Here is a 17,635-nt window from a genome sequence, read left to right as displayed (position 1 = left end):
AAAGTGTTTCATAACCAGGGTGTGTTGAAAGATAAATGTATCTAGAAGGGCTTTTATGTTCTTACACAAGGAGATTGGCATTAAATGGGGCACAATGTAATCCCAGAACATGCAGTAAAATGCAGATAAAGGGGAGAGAGTGTAGATAACTACCATGAAGATGCTAGTATTTATGTGTTCAATGTAACCTATTGCCCCTTTTAAGACTCAAAACCACCTAGATTAACAGATTGTACATTACAGAAATGTATTGCTTTCTTCCAGCAAAACAAAGCCTTGCAAACACAGGTTTACCTGCCCCAAATGCAAACCTGTCAGGCATTTGTGCCCTTAAGAAAACTCAACACATGACTCATTCTACAGACAACCACAAAATTCACTTTGTGTCAAGCTCCTCAGTCTTCATCACAGCATGCAGAATGAATCGCTGTTAAAAAGCAGCTTGCACAAGTGTTGTGCAAAACAGGGAACAACCCTCAGAATAGAGAACATTTTTCTTAAGAAGCACAGCAGATTGCACAAACAACTAATAAATAGCATACATCATTTGCAAAAGGAATACAGGCAGCATTTGAGAAATAGTTCTGTTTTTCACTGTTCCGAGAGTGCAGAAAACCAAAGTGTTGTACTGTATATCTAAATGTTTCTACAGGGGAATGTCATTCAACCCATCTAATATTCACACACACACCAATTTGTCTACTTTCATTGACTGCATAGTTGGGCTGTCATAAGTACAAGGAGAAAGTCATTTCACAAGGTCATTTTGCAAGTTTTTTTTTGGGGGGGGGGGGGAGCAAACAGAAATGCTTCCCTGCCACCCATGCCAGAAAAGGAAAAGCAGTAATGATACAGTGCAGACTTTTGAATGCAGCTGGAGTAGTTTCAGCCACCTCCACATACAGTGGTGCCTCGCAAGACGAAATTAATCCGTTCCGCGAGTCTCTTCGTCTAGCGGTTTTTTTGTCTTGCGAAGCAAGCCCATTGACGGCTTAGCGGATTAGCGCTATTAGCGGCTTAGCGGATAAGCGGCTTAGAAAAAGGGGGGAAAGGAAAAAAAACCCGCAGGAACGCGCAAGACATTTTCGTCTTGCAAAGCAAGCCCATAGGAAATTCGTTTTGCGAAGCGCCTCCAAAACGGAAAACCCTTTCGTCTAGCGGGTTTTCCGTCTTGCGAGGCATTCGTCTTGCGGGGCACCACTGTATGTACAGTACTCCTACCTCCACACAAATTCTAATTTTACTACCTCAAGCATCACTTTTAACAACAACTCAAGAGTCACAAGCAGATTTCCAGAATTCATTAAGTGCTAAGTTACTGAAAGCTAGTCCCTGGGCTTTCACCTCTTTTATTACTCAGTTAATAAAAGCAAACTCCAAAATGCCTGATTTTAAGGAATAATTACCAAGTGGCAGATAGCATGACCAAAAGCACACAACCTGCCAATGTACCTTTAGAAACAGTAACTGTGCTGTAAGTGAAATTCCAGGTTCTTCAAGGCTCAGTCCCTCCTGAGTGTGTCAGCAGGTAAAGCAACACAATTAATTGTGTTGTACCGCTGGATTATATGATTGCATCAGCATCACCAAGAGGAAATGTCACATCGGGAAATTAGTGCTCACAGTGTTGTTATTTTTAATTTCCTTTCTACAAGGTTTCTTTCTCCTTTGGGCAAATCTAAATAAAAGTGCCTACGTCACTGAAGATCAGCACTGGAAAGAACCTAAAAGCTGTCTAGTGTAACCCCATGTTATGGGATAGAATTGTCTACCCATCAGCCAACTGATCTATGCAATTTCAACGGTATGCAAAAAATTAATCCTCGCCAAAACAATCAGCTGAAAAGTTGATTGCTCCTCATCCCCAACAAAGATGGAAGAGAATCTGAACACTTACTTAGCTTTCTGCTGAAACTAAACCAGAGCAGTAACTTTCAGAAAGATTTGGCTTGCCCAGTTCACATTAAGGATTCATCACAACACCACCCTTACAATGTGACAGCACACTGTAATCAATGTGTGTGTCGAAAGACCCCCTGAGTCAAATAATGCCAAACCACGGTTTCCTTTCACGGAAGCAATCCTTGATAAGCCTCAGGCTCACACACTAACCCCTACACTCTCCAGTCTCGGACTTCAAAATATGGCTTAGCAGCAACTTTCTGGAAGCTAGCATTTGACTATGTTCTGGGATCCGGGCTTGCAGCAAGCACAGACCTTAGCCTGGCTGTTAATTCAAAGAGGCAAATGGTGGTTTGACACTAAATCATGATTGGAAGTCTGGAACCACTGCTCAATGGGGAAGAGACAGTGTCTGAGTTAAGGACTCATCAGGGCTCCTTCTTGGAACCCAGGACCAAAATGGGAGGAATTCAACACCACACTGAGGCAGATGTTCTGTCAGTACAATCAATTGCACTGAATCATTCTCCCTTCTCACCCCATGTGCTGCTCTAGGGTAGCCTTTCTCAACCTTGGGTTCCCAGATGTTGATGGACTACAACGCTCATCATTCATAGCCAGCAGGGGCAGCAATCAGGAATGATGGGAGTGGTAGTCCAACCACATCTGGGAACCCAAGGCTGAGAAAGACTGCTCTAGGGGTTATCTTCTCCCCCTCTGAGCCAACTTCAGGGAGCAAGCGGAGGGGGGGAAGCCCCGTTGAACTAGCAGAAGTTGTTGTGCAGGCTTCCGCTAGTGGGACTAATTAGTTGAATCTGGCCCATTATGTTTGAACAGGCTTAGTATCAGAAGGCGTTTTTAAAGACATTTTCAGTAAAGCAGTTTCCGTATTCTGCCTCCTTCAGTAAGCAGCAGTCAGGAAAGAGCTGTAAAAGTATACCTTCCCAACCTATGAGGCAGCTTTATTTCTGAAGTTAAGCCAGCATACATGTAACCATTCTAAAATTGCTGACATCAATCAATCAGATGCATATTGTGAAGATCACCCCCTGTTTCTATGTAGCTAACTATCAGAGCATACTCCACTGAGGGGAGGTAGTTCTGCATCTAGAGTGACTAAACAAGAGGAATCGCATAAGGCAGACACAGGACATGAATTACCGTATTTTTTGCTCACTTTATAGACTCACTTTTTCCCTCCTAAAAAGTAAGGGGAAATGTGTGTGCGTCTTATTGAGCGAATGCAGGCTGCGCAGCTATCCCAGAACAGCAAGAGGGATCGCTGCTTTTGCTGCGCAGCGATCCCTCTTGTTATTCTGGCTTCTGAGATTCAGAATATTTTTTTTCTCGTTTTCCTCCTCCAAAAACTAGGTGCGTCTTATGGAGCGAAAAATACGGCACTTAGCTTCCGGGGAATCTAAAAAGCAGCCTTCACCATGTGTGGGCTTTGGGGACTCAATTCTCTTGGTACACTAATGGACCCCAGTAAAAAAAGGTAAAAAAAAGCACTTCAGGAAAGTCCCAAATGTGCTCAGTTAGAATGAGGGCAGCTGCCCTTACATCTAATAGCTACACCTGACTACTTCTTCCCACCCATACAGAGGTAGTTATTGAAAACAAGCTTAAAGCTTCAATAATCCTTGGTCTGTACACCACATAAAAGTGGCACTGGATTCATTCTCACTGAATAGCAGATCCAGGGCACTAGTGTACAGAACTCAAAAAATGCAAAAAAAGCAACCCAAGGGATGGAGGGACTCTCCCAGGGAAGGAAGGTTGTAATCTTTGGAGCTAATTTTTAGTTCAGAAAAAAAGCAAGTGGGAGGGTATCAAGAACATTAAAATTATTATTTAGTGTTTAAATAATTATTTAGTGTTTAAAATTATGCATGGCATAAGGAAAGTGGATAGGCAGGACTTCTCTCATAATAATAGAAGTTGGGGACACTTGGTTTCAAGACAGATGAGAGGACAGATTTATTCATGTGGAAACTAGCTAAACTGTGGCATTTGCTATCGTAAAATACAGTGGTGGCCACTACACTGGATAGCTTTAAAAGGCGATCATGAAGGATAAGTCTATCAATGTCTACTAGTCATATCTCCTGGTATGCCTCACGGAGGACCTCAAGGTCCATAAATAGCAACACCCTAGAGGTCCCGGGCCCTAAGGAAGTCAATTAGCCTCAACCAGAGCCAGGGCCTTTTCAACACTGGCTCCAGCCTGGTGGAACGCTCTGTCTCATGAGACCAGGGCCCTGCAGGATCTGCTTTCTTTCCGCATGGCCTGTAAGACAGAGTTGTTCCGCCTGGCCTTTGGCTTGGAATCAATCGGATTCCCTGCCTCTCTTTCTTTTTTCCTTTCTCCTTCTGTGTTGGAACTCCTATTTGGGGACTTCCCTGGCTTTTTTCTGGCCCATGTAGGACCAGTCTGGATAGTTAGCCTTGGTGAAGACTTGACGTTTTTATCCCCCAAAAAGTTTTTCATTGAGTTCCACTGAAATGAGGCTGCATTTTAATGTTTTGTTTTAATTTTGTTTTTTAAGCTGTATTCTAATCAACTGCTTTTATATTTGGTGTTAGCCGCCCTGAGCCCGGTCTTGGCTGGGGAGGGCGGGGTATAAATAAAATTTATTATTATTATTATTATAGTCATTATGGTTTTTTAGCTCCAGTATTAAGAGGTTTGCCTCCAGTACCAGCAGCTGCCGATTTCAAACAGATTACCATTTCCCTCAGGTGCTGCTCATGGGTTTACCAGAGGCATCTGGCTGGCCGCTGTGATGACACCATGTTCAACTAGATAGGCCTTTCATCTGATCCAGCAGTGTTCCTATGATGCCTATGTCTACTTCCTCCATCCATTATCAAATAGCAGCAGGTGACCAACACAAAAACATGTGATCTGCCCTATCCTTCGTTTTATGAAGCAGTCTATCCAAGATGGCAGCCTGAATGGCTGCATCTTACTCGCAAGAAAGAAAAATTGTGGAAGTCAGATTCAGAAAGTTGGCCTCAATACAGTATGGTATCTGAAGAAGTGTGCATGCATACGAAAGCTCATACCTAGAACTAACTTAGTTGGTCTTTAAGGTGCTACTGGAAGGATTTTTTTTTTTCAATACAGTATGGTTAGATGCATTCTGAAATCCAACTAGGTGTCCAACAAGTTATGCAGTGAAAGCAAGAAAGTTACATTTTGATGACATGAATGTGAACAGTTACTTCGGGAAGTAATAGTAGGCTCTACAGTTTCCTTAAAAAGCACTTGTTTTAAACAATCCTATTGCTATGAAGAAAAATCCTGGGCAAGCTGTACAAGATAATCACTCTAAATAAGGTGCAAATTTGATGTTCATTACCAAGTTTTAATTCTTACAGTACTGATTAATGCAAGAGCAACATGTTAGGAATCAAACTATTCAGGATAAAAATATGATCAACTCAAGATCAAGCTTAACCTTGCTACGAGATTGACACATGTGCAGCTTATTATGACAGTCTTACAATCTATGGATTTATCTATTTTACAGCTTGGTAAAACTGCTTGTTTTGTGAACCCCACTTTCATTCAGCAAGCTACAGCAAATTATGGGGATGTGTAGCTTGCATAACAGATTAATGTCCCCCCACAATTTTAGAGGAAGACATGACAACATACAGTATTTTCATAATACACCCTCCTGACAAAAGGACATCACATGGTGCAAGCAGGAAGCAGCGGCTCATAGGATACTGGACCAAAAGTAACATGAGATGCCATTTGGTTCAATTACGCTCCGGGCACCAGACACAGAGACGAAAAGTGACACATGCCAGTTCAGCCTTCGCAAATAAATATTTCAGAACTCAGCCCTTCGAGGAGCTCCATCAATCAGATGGATATCCTTCAAAAAAAGTCAGAGCAATTTCCCTTCCTTACCTCATGCTGTAGGCACCAGCGCCCAGCTCCTGGCCAATTCCGGAGAGGCTGGCATCGAAGTCCTGAACCAGGCCGGACTCGATAACTTCGTCGGCGAGGGGCAGCTTCAGAGCCCAAGCCATCTTTGCACAGCACCTGGGGGGGCTGACTAGCCTCGGGCAGAGAGAGAAAGTGGGGGGGGGGCCTCCTCCAGGAAGAGACTCACATGCACGCCAGGATGGCCCCGGGCAGCTTTCCAGGCACCATTACCCTATCCCAGAGAGCCTCCCCTTCAGACGAACACAGGCCACGTGGAGGGGAACCCCAACGGCCAAACACCCATCTTCTTGAGGGGTGGAGGGGGCAGCCCCGCTTAGCACCCCCCCCGCCGCCTTTGCAAAACAACCCCCCAAGCCTGAACCCCTTTGGGCTGCTAGGGACCCGACCCCCCCCCAGCTACGTTTCCTCACGAGGCAGGCAAGCAGCTTTCAGGGAGCGCGAGTGAGGGGGAAGTCTTGGGCCCCCCAAACTCGACCCCCCGACTGTGGGTAACAACCCGTGTCGTGTCGCCTCACGACGACCCCCTTCCAGAAGAGGGTCTCTCTCCCCCCCGCCCCCCCCCGCCTGAACCCCTTTGGGCTGCTAGGGACCCCCCCCCCCAGCTACGGTTTCCTCACGAGGCAGGCAAGCAGCTTTCAGGGAGCGCGCGTGAGGGGGAAGTCTTGGGCCCCCCAAACTCGACCCCCCGACTGTGGGTAACAACCCGTGTCGTGTCGCCTCACGACGACCCCCTTCCAGAAGAGGGTCTCTCTCCCCCCCCGCCCCCTCCGCCTGAACCCCTTTGGGCTGCTAGGGACCCCCCCCCAAGCTACGGTTTCCTCACGAGGCAGGCAAGCAGCTTTCAGGGAGCGCGCGTGAGGGGGAAGTCTTGGGCCCCCCAAACTCGACCCCCCTCAGCGACCCCGACTGTGGGTAACAACCCGTGTCGCCTCACGACGACCCCCTTCCAGAAGAGGGTCTCTCTCCCCACAGCCGCCGCCGCCGCCGCCACCACGTGGAGCCAAACACGCCCTCCGGCTCCCGCCGCCCGAGGACGCGGGAGAAGCCCAAGCGGCTCCCTCAGGCGGCGCTTTCCCGTGAGGCAAGCGCCCCCTCAGGCGCCCCACACGGCGGAGCCCGGCCGCCCTCGCTCGCCCCCGCCGCCGCCGCCCCCTAACCCGCGCGCGCGAGGAAGCTGCCCAGCCGAGCCGCGCTCGCTCCCGCCGCCGCCGCCAGCCCCGAGGCCTCCTCCAACATGGAGGCGGCAGGAGGGAGATAAAGAGACAGACAGAGAGAGAGAGAGAGAGAGAGAAAGGCAGACAACTCCGCTACACACGCAGAAGCCCGGCCGGGCGCAAGCGACCCGCCCCGCAGCCAACCACGGCCCTCCTCCCTTGCCCACTCCTCCCCTCAGCCAATCGCAGGGCGGGAGGGAGGAGGCCTCTCTCGACCCATAGGCCGAGTCGCAGAAAGGGGCGGGGCCTCGAAGGTGGTTATTTGGGTGCCCGGCGCAGAAGCGTGGGTTGAGAGGAGCGGGGCTTCTCGGCGCTTGCGTGCGTTGGGAGGGAGGGAGGGAGGGAGAGGGTGCCTAGGTGCGCGCGTGCGCGTTGGGTTCCCGCTCCCCCTCGTGGCACCCTTTAAATGCTGGAGCGGGCGAGGTGCAGCACGGTTGTGCTGACCCGAGTCCGGGATGCGCAGGGCCTGAACCTGCTTGCGTACTTAATCGGAAGACAGCCCCATGGTGTTCATTGCGGGGTTTATTTTTTTTTAATTAGAATAACAGAATTGTATAGTTGGAAGGGATCCTGGAAGTCATCTGGGCCAACCCCCTGCAGTGCAGGAATTATAACACATGGTCTCTCATCCAACTTGAAACCATATCAGACCCTGCTTAGCTGTGCAAATGCACTAGCAGTTTTATTGCTGCACCACTAATTATTTGCCAAGGTACACCTAAATCCACAACCTTGACCCCACTTAGCTAGGAATGTGCATCATCCAAATTCAGTTTAGTTATTATCAGGGCTTTTTCCCCAGCCAGAGCTCACGGGAGCTCAGTTCCAGGCATATATATGTAACTAAACCATATTTAATAAAGACACCACAGTCTCCGCTGTGCCTCCTCTGCAAAAGGAAACATGAACCCTGGGTGAGTGCCTGGAACCTGTGAATTCTCGCCCTGCTTGCAATTTGGGGTGGCATGCAAAACAAAAGTATCCTCCCACACCTGACTAAGGGATCAAAGAAGGCATCTGGTCTGGCGAGAGGATCGCTTTATTGTTCCTCCACAGGCCTCCTCCTCCTATGTCCTAGATTACTCTCAACTATATGAACCTTCCTTCTGTAGGCCTCCTCTCCTAGGATGCCTGGCTTCTGTGCTATTGGTCTCAGCAGGTTTAAGTCCAGGACTCCTGTGGAGTAAGGGGGCTGAGTAGACATGGCTGTTCCCTTTGGCCCCACACTAATGGAGTTCAGAGGAACAGCCTCAAGAGAGCCTTTGTCAGGAGAGTAAGAGAAAAGCCTCCTTTTATTGGCACACAGGAATGCCCCCCCCCCATAGAGGGGTAGCTAATTTAGCCTGTTTTTCTGCTCCCTTGGAAGTGTTTTAATGATTGGGCACCTCCTTCTACAGCCTTGAATCAGTGTACATCTTGTCAGCTTGTTATCTATTATTGCCTGATGCTGCCACCTACTGATAGTAGCTGCCTTGTCTCCACGTCCCACAGGGAAGAAAAGGCGGGGGGGGGGGGACTAGTGCAGTGTTTCCCAACCTTGTGCTTCCAGCTGTTTTTGGACTACAATTCCCATCATCCCTTGCCACTGGTCTTGCTAGTCAGGGATGATGGGAGTTGTAGTTCAAAAACAGCTGGAGGCACAAGGTTGGGAAACACTGGACTAGTGTGTTAAGAAGAACAAATGCAGTGGTACCTCGGGTTAAGTACTTAATTCGTTCCAGAGGTCCGTTCTTAACCTGAAACTGTTCTTAACCTGAAGCACCACTTTAGCTAATGGGGCCTCCCACTGCCGCCGCGCCGCCAGAGCACAATTTCTGTTCTCATCCTGAAGCAAAGTTCTTAACCTGAAGCACTATTTCTGGGTTGGCGGAATCTGTAAGCTGAAGCGTATGTAACCTGAAGCGTATGTAACCCAAGGTACCACTGTACTGAGATTCAGAGAAAGATTCCAAAAACACAGCTTCCAGAGTGTGCTATGGATGTAGCACTTGTGTTCTTCAGCTCTTCTTCGGTTACAAGGTCACAACTGTGCTTTGAAAAAACAGGCTCTCACATCCTACCAACCTCAACCCATGTAAAGCACAGCTATTCGCCACAAGCAGCCCCCGCGTGTACTGGACTGAGTACAGTCCTGGCAATGGAAAAGCAGAACATACAGCATAAGATCAGGCCAAAATGTCAGCATTCAAGCCTCTGGGAAGCTTACAAGCATGGAATATTTGTGACAGCTTTTCATGCCTGCAGCTCCAGGTGTTCAGAGGCAGGGCCAGTTCTTGGGAAAGGTGCACACCTTGGGCACCCTTCCTGAATGAATCCACCTTCTCTAGCTCCAACCCATTCATCTTCCTAGTTTGCCCGCTCTACAGGTTTCGGGTTCAGTTCCAGGAGACACAACTGAATAATGCCTTGCTTCCATTTGAGATGGGATGAAGAATGACCGAGGGATGCTTGAAAGCATATTCTCTAACCCAGCGTCTGTGTCAATGAACGCTGGGTCCAGGGTCAAATCTTGACTGATGACATGCCTGCATATATCAATTCCCTGCCAACCATGTGCAGCTGCCACATGCAGACTGAATGCTGCACACGTTGGCAAATGGTCAAAACACAAATGTCGGCACTGGCAGCACCGCAGCATGAAACCTGCTGGATATGAGCAGGGCCTCATCCTGGGAGATGGCCCTCAGTGGTCTCCTTTGCTGATTCAGGCTCTCATCTAAGAGAGGGGGAGAAACCTGTGCAGCCAGCCCACAAGCCCCTTCTTATACTGTGCAATTGAAGAAGCCACCCTTTACTTTTAAAAGCGGAAGGTGAGCAAAGGAGGACCACCTTGAAAAATCCTGGTTCAGGGAGAGGTGGGAAGAAAAAAAGGGATTAGTGATCCAACATGTGAAGATTAACTTTGCTTCAAAGTTTTGATTACAGTGGTACCTTCAGGTTACATACGCTTCATGTTACAGACTCCGCTAACCCAGAAATAGTGCTTCAGGTTAAGAACTTTGCTTCAGGATAAGAACAGAAAGCGTGCTCCGGCAGCACGGCAGCAGCAGGAGGCCCCATTAGCTAAAGTGGTGCTTCAGGTTAAGAACAGTTTCAGGTTAAGAACGGACCTCCAGAACGAATTAAGTGCTTAACCCGAGGTACCACTGTATTATCATTTGTGTATGAGCCACATTCCAAATCAAGGATTCAGCCTTACTCCAACAACCATGATCACTTCTGTGTGGAAGATGGCATTTGACACCATACTTTGCAGAGCACTGTGTGTGCCAAACAAGCCCTCATGCACACCCCTTGGTTTTTATGCGTCTTCTCTGCTGCCGGGCTTGTGGTGCTAGAGGAAGACAAGGCAGCCGCAGCCAGTCCCTTTGCCCAGATCCCACTTGACAAGGATTTAGAACCAAGATCATCTGCCCAGGAAGTTAGACAGCCTAGAAGTGTCCCAGTTTGGGAAGTCATGCTCTACAAAGGTCTGCCTTTCCTCGCATAGAGTTCCTTGCAATTCCAAAAGGCACCTGTGTTTGATGCTACTGGCATTTGTCACCACCCCAGTGCTGAAGTGTAGTTCCCACAGAACACAAGGGCAGGAGAAGGGTGCCTGACCCCTGCCTCCCTCTCCCTTCCCAGCACGACTTTGGAGGAGCTGATATGAACCCGTTCAGCAAATCCCGTCTGCAATCGCCAAAACTGTCACTTTTTAAAACAACGTTAGCAACAACAGCAGCAGACCCAGGGGTCTGAAAGAGGAATAATAATAATATTTTTCTTCAGTGAATAAAAAGTCTTTTAGTTTAATAGTGCTCTGTATAATAATAATAATAATATTCACAAGAAAAAGAAGATATAAATTATGCCACTATTCTGCGTAGATGTTGTTAAACTGGGCCTGTTACCAGATATGAAGAGATAAAAGTGTCCATGAAAATAGGTTGAAGTGAAATAGGGTTTCACACATTCTCCTTGAAATGAAACAGGAATTTCTGGTGGGTGCTATTCTGCTGCCATCCCTAACGCTATCTTTTAAAAAAACAAAAAACACAGGAAGTCCTTCAGAAAACCAAAACCCTGATGATGTTTTGTCTGACACAGTAAGAAGCTAAATGTGTATGTATTCCTAAAACCCTTCACAGCTCCAGTACAACACTCAGGAAGGAAGGACACGGCTGACATTTACACGATTTGGGTCATGTGAGGGGTGGGGAAAGGCCGGGACACACTGAAACCAGAGGAAAGCCCGTATCTCACTCCTTCCGCTCCAGTCTTTACTGTCAAAAGGGTCAGCAGGTGCAGGGAAATATTCACCACAAAGTGCTCACAGCAGCAACGCACAGGGTATGTAAGAGGCTTGACGCCTTCAAGGGATCTGGAAGACGTTGAGTTTGCTGGTGTTTTTGAGAGTCTGTCGCCGGTTGCAGAACCAGACCCGGACTACCTCCCGGTCGTAGTTGAGCTCCTTGGCGATCTCCGTGATCTCCTGGCCCGTGGGCAGGGCGTTCTTCTCAAAGTAGGCGTTGAGGGCCTCGATGGCCTGCGGCGTGAAAGACGTGCGGCGCTTGCGCTTCTTGGATGGCTCGCCGCCCACAAACTCCATCAGGTTCTGCTGGCCCTCCTGGTTCCGCAGCTCGGCCTCGCTCAGCCACTTCTCCAGCACAGGCTTCAGCTTCTGGGCGCTCTTGGGAGTGATGTCCAACTTTTCGAACCTGAAAAGCCAGCAAAGGACCATTGAGGAGCACTGAGAGTTCCTACGGAAACCTGAACTAAAGGTTAGCAAGATGCTAAAGGTCCCAACTTGAGTCCCTCTGGTGTCTCAATAGTAGGGCTGGGAATGTCCCCTGCCTGAAACCTTGCAGAGCTGCTGCCAGTCAGTGTAAAGGTAAAGGGACCCCTGACCATTGGTTTTGGAACGCTTTGGTTTTGGAAAGGACTTCCAGAACGGATTAAGTTTGAGAACCAAGGTACCACTGTACTTTTAAGGCTGGGGGAAGCTAATGAGGCTGGAAACAAAGGATGATTCAGCATTCTCAGTGTTCCTGGGGTGAATGCAAGACACATGGCCATCTGATGACTGGCCATTATTTGATGGGTTGCAAGCAGATTACCTTGAGATCCCACTGTTATATTTTAAGGGTGTATTCAAAGGGACTGGGAAATAGGCAGGTACACCATTTATTTCAAATGCCCAATACTGGATCCCATGACTGTGCGGCAACCACACAGACTCAGTGGAGATGTAATGGATGAAGGAGCCCTGGGGAACGGCAACACCCATCTCACCTGCATATAGCCGACTGGCTGTACGCGGGTCCTTCGGTAGCAGTCAACGCCTGCCCCACCTGCGTCTGTGTTAGACCCAGAGATAGGCGTCGGATCTTGAAGTTCTTGGCAAACTCTCTAATCTCCTCCAGGTTGATCCCGTCTTCGTCGCTTCCGCTGTTTGGAGGCTGAGGCTCTAAAGGGAGTGAAGAAGTAAAAAAGAAAAAAAGGACCAGTAAGGAGATGCAGTTTATGCCCCTGTCACGGTACATGGGGAAATCCTAACCCTATGCAGTTGCAGCTCCTGCAGCCAAGCACACAACAAATGCTATCCACTGCAGTTGGCGGAGGAGTGGAACACACACACTTGGACACCTTACACCACAAAGCAGGAACCCAGGAGAAGAGCCTGAGAAGGGTGCTACTGCTGCTGCTGTGTTGCAGCACCTAAAGGCTAATGCTGACAACAGGCCTCTTCAGGCTAAGCAGCCTCTTCTTCAGGCTAAGAGAGTTGTGCAGGTGTCTTAATTTTTATTACATTCCTATCCCACCTTTCTTGCATCGTGGAACCCAAGGCAACATCCCTGTGGTCCCCAGGTGGACACTGACCAGACGCAGACTGGCCTAGCTTCAGCCTCGTGGGTTGCAATGCTTTCTCGCCACACAAATTGGGCACTGGACGGTGAACCACTTCCCATTACCAGCCACCCCTCCACCTGCCTCCAAAGCCAAAGGGACCGCAGAGATGCTTACTGGAAACCAGCTGGCTGACAGTCGGAGTCTCTGAGCAGGTGATGGGGACAGGAGCAGAAGCTAGCTTGGATGCAGGGGGTGGGCTTGCAATGACTATGGTTGGCTGTGGCAGAGTTGGGGCGGGTTGAATTGGCTGGACCTGGCAAGGCAGCAAAAGAGAGTGACGTTAAGAAAGTGGTGTTGTTGTTTTTTTATCAGAGACTGGGGTTTTTCATGAGCTGTGGGGCATGGCTTGATGAACAAACCTACCGTATTTTTTGCTCTATAAGACTCACTTTTTCCCTCCTAAAAAGTAAGGGGAAATGTGTGTGCGTCTTATGGAGCGAATGCAGGCTGCGCAGCTATCCCAGAAGCCAGAACAGCAAGAGGGATTGATGCTTTCACTGCACAGCAATCCCTCTTGCTGTTCTGGCTTCTGAGATTCAGAATATTTTTTTTCTTGTTTTCCTCCTCCAAAAACTAGGTGCGTCTTGTGGTCTGGTGCGTCTTATAGAGCGAAAAATATGGTAATTAGCAAGGACTGTGTGCAGTCCTGGTGACTCAAGGAAGATCAAACACACAATCAGAATCATGCAAACTAATATGCCTGTCGTTTGCTAATTTTGCCCAATGCATACAGCTTGAGAAAAAGATATATTCCTCTACCTGGGAGCCCTGTCCCCTCTGATACAAATTAGAATGAAAGCAGATGTGATATAAACATATGTCACAGCAAGTCTCTGACCTGCAGGATGAACTCTGCATCTTCTCACTACTGAAACGGCAGTCAGGCAAATCAAAACATCAACTGAGCCACTAGTTTTGTCCCTTCGTTCAGGTTTCCAGAGGGATAACCATCTTTCTTTTACTGTTCTGTCCTAGCGGTGTGTTTTTTTATTATTATTAAAAAAGAAACATTATTTAACAACTGAAAATCTGTTCAAGGGACCTTGGGGTGGCGGTGGATATGTGCTTTTTAGTGACATCACAGGCAGCAGCCAATCAGTGCCATGCACATCTGCCTTCAGCTGCAAAACTAGTAGAGTCTGTTTTTCCAGAGCTTGGTCTTGCGAAGAAAAGGCACACTCAGTTCGAATGCAGTGAGGGTGTTGCTAAAGTGACCCACTGGTTCTAAAAAAACGGCATGTCTGTCTTCACCCTCACTCAGGATGAGGTTATGTGAACCTGCCTCATGCTCACACATTGCATCAATGAATAACTGAAACAGCCAGTGATGGCTAACACCATTGACTGGCGTGTACATATGAGTCATCACAGATTGACACAAACATCTATTCGTAGTGCCTTGAAATTTGTACTGCCTCAGATGACACTTTACAATGGAGTCGTTTCATACATTTCAACCGCCAAGCCAGCAAGGGTACAGGTCACCAGAATCTCAAGCGTCATTATTTAATTACCCACACCATAATCTAGCCTCCTGAAAGGCTTTTTAACTCCTGTAAGTGGTTTTTAGGATCCAGTCCGATGTGTTCATTTCCTCCCCCCCTTTATATGGGTGACTCATGCATGCCCACTTGCTATCCTTCTGCTGCAGAGTCCGCCAGTGGTTTCCCCTAAGAATCATCAGCTGTCCTTGCTTGCTGAAGCTCACCTCACTCTTTGCTGGAGTTTCTGGCGTGCTAGGTTTTCTAACAGCTGCCGCTGTCGCTGTCTGGATGGTGCTGCTAGCCAAGGTGGCAATGACCTGGCCTTGGGCATTCAAAAGCAGCTGCGGCGTCACTGCCTGCAGCTGTAGGTTCTGTGCCGGCAATGTAGCAGGGGCGGCGTTGGCTGTGGCAATTCCAGCTGGGTTCACCACCCACGGAAGAGTCCCAATGACCTGGAAGAGAGGAGAAGGAAAGATGCATTAGGGATGCAGAGCAAAGGTTCTCAAATCTCTCCCCCTCGCCTTTGCAGGGTTGAAGGACAGCAGGACAAAAGTGACAGTGCTATGAGAAACAAAAGGGGGGGGGGGAGTTTGCAGAATAGGGAGACTTTCAACTACTCATGGGCTGAGTCAAACTTGTGCATATTTACACATCATATTTCCTCCCCTATTGTGATGCTTTAAATGTGTGTTCACAGCCGAAAATAGTTCAGTGTGGTTTAAAACAGAGAATAAAAAGGAAAAGGTAAAGGACCCCTGACAGTTAAGTCCAGTCGCGAACGACTCTGGGGTTGCGGCACTCATCTCGCTTTACTGGCCGAGGGAGCTGATGTTTGTCCGCAGACAGTTTGTCCGGGTCATGTGGCCAGCATGACTAAGCCACTTCTGGAGAAACCAGAGCAGCGCATGGAAACACCGTTTACCTTCCCGCCGGAGTGGTACCTATTTATATACTTGCACTGGCATGCTTTCAAACTGCTAGGCTGGCAGGAGCTGGGACCGAGCAATGGGAGCTCACCCCGTCACAAGGATTCGAACCGCCGACCTTCTGATCGGCAAGCCCAAGAGACTCGGTGGTTTAGACCACAGCGCCACCCCCCCAAAAAAGCAGAGAATACCAACAATTAAAACTCCACCCCAGCAGCCTTTCCACTTCTGCCGGTTTTTCACTGCTTGTAAGCTGCCTTGATCAAAGAATAGCAAAACTCAAAGTTACATAAACAAATAAAACATTTAAGAAAACACCGTATTTTCTTTAAATAGGAGTTCACTTAACACCCATTCCTGTGCCCCTTAGTAGTGCAAGAGGTCCAGGTCTACTGTGGCTTTGATTGGGTTCTGGAGTCAAATGGCACTTACTTGTCCCTGAGCATTGGTCAGGATCTGTCCAGTTATCCCTTGCAAACTAGGAATGGTGTTTGCAATTACTGGTGTAGCAGCCAGGGAGCTGAGGAGCTGAGTTTGGGCTCCCAGAGAAGCCGCACTGATCTGCAGGAGAAAACAGAAGCCAAGGATTGAATTACTCTGCATTCTCATTCACAGTGAGACTTATCTCTCTGCCTCAGCTGCCTCCCCTCCTTTTTCAGTATTTTGCATGTGATGTCCCAGTCTAAGCAATCCATTATTATGAAGCCCTTATCAAGAATACTGCACATTCATGAAGAGGTCTGTTCGTATTGCAATCAGCCCCTGGCTTGCTGGCTGACCAGAGTAGCTGCCCTATCCATTATTAGCATTAGTAGTACTACCGCACTGAAAGCACAAAACAACTTTAAAGTGTTGCTACACCACTATTTCCAATGTGCTTTGTTCAAGGGCAAAGATGTTTTCTGGGTGCTGAAGCAGCTAGTCATGCATTAGGTCACCCACTCTGAATTAAGACCAAAGACGGGTTGTGATGGGCAGTTTATGTCAGAGATGCTGACAGGCAGCTGGCTGGCCACTGTGAGACCAGGACGCTGGTCTAGGTGGGTCAGTCTTTATTATCAACATGGATTCATGGGTTGATTCCAAGGATGGCTTTGCACTAGTGCAGGGGTCGGCAAGGTTTATCTTGCCTGGGCCGGATTGGTCCCATGGAGATCTCTCCGTGGGTCGGGTTGTGTGTGTGTGCACCCACGATTTTCAGCGTCTGCACGTGTGCAGATGCGATTTTCTGGCATCTGTGCTGATGTGATTTCCGGCACCACGGAAGCAAGTCCCTGTGCTGGTTTAGCACAGTGCGTGAGCGGGCGGCTCGGTTCGGTGGCGGCTTGTGGGCCGGTCAAAGGACCTCCGCGGGCCGCTTCTGGCCCATGGGCCTTAGGTTGCTGACCCCTGCACTAGTGGAAAGTGCCTGTCCCGGCACAGTAGTGCAACCAGTTTTCACCAACCCCCACCCTCCTCCACTGAAGCCCTCTCTACTACATCTCACACTGCTCCAGTGGCTCCCCCAAGACCCAGAAGCAACTCTGGATGCTGCAGCAACTTGCACGAGAGTGTTTTCTGCTAACACAAAGCCTTCATTGACTGATTGATTGATTGATTGATTGATTGATTGTATACCACCCTATACCCGTAGATCTCAGGGTGGTTCACAACATAGAATCATAATATAAAAAACCATTAGATACAATCCCATGGCATTTGTTCAGTATGTAAAGGAACCCCCCCAAAAGTTGCTGCTCACATTTATAACGGAAGCATATAATGAAAGAACTTCCTCTCTGTCAACATCAGAAGACAGGTAGCCTTAGCGCCAAACTACACTTGACCTCTCCCCGCTCCTTGCAGACCTCAGGGGAGATCAGAAGGATCTGTGGACCCACTGACAACTTGTCCCTCCTGCCCCCATCCCCAATCTTCTGAGCTAGCTCTTCTGCGATGCTTTCAGCTCCTTACTATTCCAGGGTTAAAGGCAAATCCGGCTGGCTGAACTGTGATCTGGGTTGGCGTTTCCAAGGGCTTGGCGACAGGTGGTGTGGATGCTGCGGCTGGCTGCGGCAAAATGGCTGGCTGAGCCTGAGGCTGGAACACAGTCTGTGTTTGGGCTGGTGGCCGCGGCTGGACTGTTTGCTGTGCCTGGAGAGGCTGGGCTGGCTGCAAAGGGGCTTGTATTGCCGTGTTCAGCACTGCGGCAGCTGTGGGAGTAAGACAAGAACACTCAATATTGCCGCTATGCTTTGCCATTCTTTCTCCTGCCCT

General features: G+C 48.5%; 2 protein-coding genes and 1 long non-coding RNA gene across 4 annotated transcripts in view; 1 reads left to right on the top strand and 2 right to left on the bottom strand.

Moving 5' to 3' along the window:
* The window catches only part of TFCP2 (transcription factor CP2), a 39,075-nt gene extending 32,861 nt beyond the window's left edge, over nucleotides 1–6,214 (bottom strand). Inside the window, exon 1 of the mRNA XM_081844750.1 lies at nucleotides 5,825–6,214. Coding sequence (XP_081700876.1) covers nucleotides 5,825–5,946 — 122 coding nt within the window. The 5' untranslated portion in view covers nucleotides 5,947–6,214. The remainder of the gene's footprint in view (nucleotides 1–5,824) is intronic.
* LOC309332473 overlaps nucleotides 1–17,635 on the top strand; it is a 192,459-nt gene that overhangs the window by 109,069 nt on the left and 65,755 nt on the right. The window lies entirely within an intron of this gene.
* The window catches only part of POU6F1 (POU class 6 homeobox 1), a 39,169-nt gene continuing 32,371 nt past the window's right edge, over nucleotides 10,838–17,635 (bottom strand). For both annotated transcript variants that reach the window (XM_081844542.1, XM_081844543.1), the window contains exons 6-11: nucleotides 17,333–17,571; nucleotides 15,812–15,940; nucleotides 14,678–14,905; nucleotides 13,084–13,222; nucleotides 12,352–12,526; nucleotides 10,838–11,777 (exon numbers count right to left, since the gene is read on the bottom strand). In XM_081844542.1, coding sequence (XP_081700668.1) covers nucleotides 11,432–11,777; nucleotides 12,352–12,526; nucleotides 13,084–13,222; nucleotides 14,678–14,905; nucleotides 15,812–15,940; nucleotides 17,333–17,571 — 1,256 coding nt within the window. In that variant the 3' untranslated portion in view covers nucleotides 10,838–11,431. The remainder of the gene's footprint in view (nucleotides 11,778–12,351; nucleotides 12,527–13,083; nucleotides 13,223–14,677; nucleotides 14,906–15,811; nucleotides 15,941–17,332; nucleotides 17,572–17,635) is intronic.

Source organism: Podarcis erhardii, assembly GCF_964252035.2.
Source record: "Podarcis erhardii genome assembly, chromosome: 2".
In the NCBI taxonomy this organism is placed as follows: domain Eukaryota; kingdom Metazoa; phylum Chordata; class Lepidosauria; order Squamata; family Lacertidae; genus Podarcis; species Podarcis erhardii.
Note: the sequence above shows the minus strand (reverse complement) of the source record. Positions and strands in the feature narration are given on the sequence as shown.